Genomic DNA, 4,244 nt, shown 5'->3' on the forward strand with positions numbered 1-4,244 from the left:
CTGAGTGTAAAATATAAGATGGATACTTCATCTGATGGTGAGATTCTCATGACTTTATTTTACGATTCATAACTTTATGTTTTTCTTTCTTTTTGGTGGTGGTGGCAGTACTGGAAATTGAACTCAGGACCTCATGCTTCCCAGATAGGTACTGTGCCACTAAGCTAAATCCCTAGGCCCTTACTTCATGACTTTAGAGGGGCAAACCATTACCACTGGGTGGACGGACCGTTTATAGGGACCACGTGGCAGGGTGGTTCATCAATGGACTGGTGCTTAACTCAGATATCCTTTCTTACCATCTATTGGTCCTCTTTCTGGATAACCCCAATGCTCAAGGCTACAGTGCCTGGGTGCCAAAGAGGCCAGCTGTTACCTAGGCCTGCACTCTGGCAGATGGTGTACATGTCTCGGCGGGAGGCCTGCTTGAGTTCTGGTCCTCTCTGCTCCTCATCTTCTGCTTCCTCACCTTCACCTAAGAAGAAAATATGCTAGAATTAGGTTCTGATTTCTACCACTCCCAAGGATCTGACACATGTTGAGAAGACCCATGGAGGATCCACCCAAGAACATCCTTTGAGATGTTCCAACCATCAAGCCTCTTGGGTTTTCTTTTCCATTACTCACCTTCTTCATCTCCCTCTTCTCTTACACGCTTAAGCTTCTTGCGACTAGCCTTGGCAGCATTCTGCATCTTAGGGATGTCACGACCATAGTAAAGCAGGAAATGGTTATAGACATCTTTTAGCTCATCCATTGATTGTACATCCTTGAGCCTGAAAGGTACATAAAAGCTCAGTTGTTGGGCCGGGGATATAGCTCAGTGGTGTAAATGCCTGCCTGGCAAGTGCAAAGTCTTGAGTTCAATCCCTGGTACCACCAAAAAAAAAAAAAAAAGCTTAGTTGTCACTGGGGAAGCAGGGTATCTCAATTTTGCTACAGAGTCCAAGTCTCAGAGGCAAGTTCTCAACTAGGATAGGTGCTTGGATTCTCCAGTTAATACACACACAACAGCCCCAGAGCATAGCTAGAATGCAACTGAAGAATATGTCAAATTGAAATGACTACTGGTGATTTTTAGATATGGAAGCACAAGCAGACAAGGCAGCATGTCTCTAGCAAAAATCTCAAAGTCTGTCAAACTCCTCTTCAGTTGTATGGTAATAGCCACTAAAACTATTTGCTGCTCCCATTACCACCTTGACTATCAAGCTACTTGCTGATTATAATTTGGTTTCCTTTATTTATGTGCAATAAATACCCAGAGCATCAAATCTGAATATCTGATATTTTTAACAGAAATTTTCTTTTCTTTTCCTTTTTAAGTTTTTGGCCAGCTCAGCCTTGCCCTGAGGACGGGGTGGAATGTGGTGCTGGAGACTGAACTGTGGTTTCCAGTGCCTGCCTAAGCTTGCCTCAGCAGCACGTTAGACCACTGAGCCATCTCGCCAGCCCAACCGTTAAATTTTCAATAAATACTTCAGTGCCTTGGGGTTGGTGAGATAGCTTAGTGGACCAAGTGCCTGCTCAGGCAAGCCCAGGGACAGAGGCTTGAGCCCTGCTCTCGGGCATGCTGAGCTGGCCACCAGAGTCTGGGTGTGGTGGTGCATGCCTGTGATCCCAGTGCTGGGGAGGATAAAAACAGGATGATTACTAGGAGTCCAAGCTGTGTAGTGAGACCCTGTACCACATACATAAAAAAAAAAAAAAAAAAAAACATTGTCTTTTATATACTGATGTGGATAACTTAGATGAGTTTATCAGAAAATTATATTTTTTCAGAAAATTACATTTAAAAAAAATGTATTTAGTACAGGGTCTATAGGGTCTCACTACGTAGACTGGATTTGTAGTGAACCTCCTGTTTACAGCCCCCCAAGGGCTGGGATAACAGGCGCGTGCCACTGTGCCCAGTCTCAATCACTCTCAGAGCACCTTGGGAGCGGGGCCAACACAGCAGGCTGGGGATCGATCCCCAGGCCCCTGTATCTGCCTAGGCAGGCGCTTTAATCCACTAAGCTTTGGCCATCCCCAGAAAACTAATTTTGATGATTAATAAATAGGATTTTCTTTTTTTTTTGCAGAACTGGAGATTGAACTCAGGCCCTCTGCTGAGCCATTTCCCCAGCACTTTCTTTGTATTCTTGCAACAGGGTTTCACTATGCAGTTCAGGCTGGCCTTACTTTGTAGCCCAGGCTAGCCTTGAACTGGCAGGGATTACAGGCATGTGCCACCACGCCCAGCTGTTTCTTTGTATTTTTTTTTTTTTTTTTTTTTTTTGCGGAACCAGGGATTGAACTCAGGCCCTTGCGCTTGCCAGGGAAGCGCTTTATTCCACTGAGCCATCTCCCCGGGTTCTTCTTTATATTCTTGAGGCAGGGTTTTGTTAGGCAGTTCAGGCTGGCCTTGAACTCACTTTGTAGTCCAGGATGGCCTCAAACTCACAGTGATTCTTGTACCCAAGTGTCCTGAATACTGGGACTACAGCTGTGTGCCATGATACCTGGCAACAAGTAGGATTTTTAAGAGATACAACAATGTGCTGTGAATTTTGCAAGTTAACCCTGGTCCTGGGGGATTGCCTCTGGTCTGAGGGTTCCCTATAGAGGAATAAACCCTGTCTATACTACCTTTCCATGTCGGTGGTGTCCAGAGCCCGGATGCCATCAGCAAGAGGTTTGTCAGGGTCAGCAGAGATTTGCTCATATTGATAAGCCTGCATCTTCTCAAACAGCCGGGTTAGGTTTTCTTTGCGGATCCTTAGCTGGGTCCACTAGGGAATGGTAGGGCAGGAATGAGTACCGGTGCTCAGTCCTGGGGACCCAAAGTTGCTCTGTTCCCTTACCATGAGACATAGGAGAGAAACTTGGCAGGTCTGGAGCAGCTGGGTTTGTAGTACCCTGGCAGTAATAGTGTCCAACCCAGACCACAGCTCTTTAGGGGCCAAATCTCCACCTTACCTTTTCATCCCACTGCCACACCCTCCACAGGTCATTAATGTGCAACTCAGGCTCCACGTATTCCTTTCGGTAAAAGGCAATAAAAGGGACCTAGGGTGGCAAGGAGACTGAAATCACCCAGAAGAAGTATCTGCAAGGATTCCCTTCACTAGACAGCAATCATCTCATGGACAAACAGCTCTAGGAAACTGAATGGTTGAAAATGTGGCTCTTCCACAGGCCAATCCAGGAAACAATATTCTCCCTAGCAATGTAGATAATGCTGCAGACAGTGTAGCTTTGTCCTCTTGATTAATAAGGTCTCCACTGTCCCAACAGTGTTTATTAGGGACCAATTCTAAGGATGGGTAAGGTCCCTACCTCACTTAGGCAGCTACCTTTCCCCTCATCCTGACTTTTTAGCCAATGTGATATCATTTTCTAACCAATGGTGTTACCTCAAAATGCTGATTTCGCATGAAACCCAGAGCCTCTTTGATCTTCTGAATGGTGCTGGGCCCCTTTCGACTAAAGCTGCTGGTTGGCTGGCCGCGGTCTAGGTAATCACAGCTTTCCTAAATAAAAAAGAAAGCAAGATACTATCACTTGTTTTGTCATATCACACAAAACTGCTTCATGACACAGGGTGGCCTTGTTTGATGAAACCTACACAAATCTCTTACATACGCACTTTTCTGTACCAGGCACACAGAAGAACAAGGCAGGGAAAGAACAGTAGCTTCCCATCTTATTCAAGTGGCTCCTTGCTCATGTTAAAATCTAAATATTGCTAGCCATGCTTATAATTAGACCACTCTGGGAGGCTAAGGTAGTGAGATCCCAAGTTTAAGTTCAGCCTGTGCAACTTGGTGAAACTTGTATCTCCAAATGAAAAGTAAAAAAAGGACTGGGGATGTAGCTCAGTGCAAAGGCCCTGGGTTTAAACTCCTGTATACAAAACAGTCCTTCAGGATCTTTAGCTGGACATAGTGGTGCATGACTGTAATCCCAGCACTTGGGAGGCTGTGGCAGGAGGATGCTGAGTTTGAGGCCAGCCTGGGTTACATAGTTCAAAGGTAGCCAGGACTACATATTGAGACTTTATCTCTAAAAAACAGAAACAAAAAAACCTCAGCCAGCCAGGTGTGGTGGCACATGTCTGTAGTCCCAGAACTTGGGAGGCTGAGGCAGGAGGATTCTTGCAAGTTCAAGACCAGCCTGAGCTACAAAGTGAGTGCAAGGCCAGCCTGAGCTACATATTGAGAACCTGTTTCAAAAAGACAAAAAACCATCCATCCATCCAT

At 45.5% G+C, this 4,244-nt stretch overlaps 1 protein-coding gene across 2 annotated transcripts in view; it reads right to left on the bottom strand.

The window, feature by feature from the left end:
* The window catches only part of Supt6h (SPT6 homolog, histone chaperone), a 45,080-nt gene that overhangs the window by 21,951 nt on the left and 18,885 nt on the right, over positions 1 to 4,244 (bottom strand). For both annotated transcript variants that reach the window (XM_004635409.2, XM_023720010.1), the window contains 5 exons: positions 3,399 to 3,515; positions 2,962 to 3,051; positions 2,632 to 2,774; positions 628 to 776; positions 377 to 475 (listed from right to left, as the gene is read on the bottom strand). In XM_004635409.2, coding sequence (XP_004635466.1) covers positions 377 to 475; positions 628 to 776; positions 2,632 to 2,774; positions 2,962 to 3,051; positions 3,399 to 3,515 — 598 coding nt within the window. The remainder of the gene's footprint in view (positions 1 to 376; positions 476 to 627; positions 777 to 2,631; positions 2,775 to 2,961; positions 3,052 to 3,398; positions 3,516 to 4,244) is intronic.

Source organism: Octodon degus, unplaced genomic scaffold (assembly GCF_000260255.1).
Source record: "Octodon degus isolate 3935 unplaced genomic scaffold, OctDeg1.0 scaffold00072, whole genome shotgun sequence".
In the NCBI taxonomy this organism is placed as follows: Eukaryota; Metazoa; Chordata; class Mammalia; order Rodentia; family Octodontidae; genus Octodon; species Octodon degus.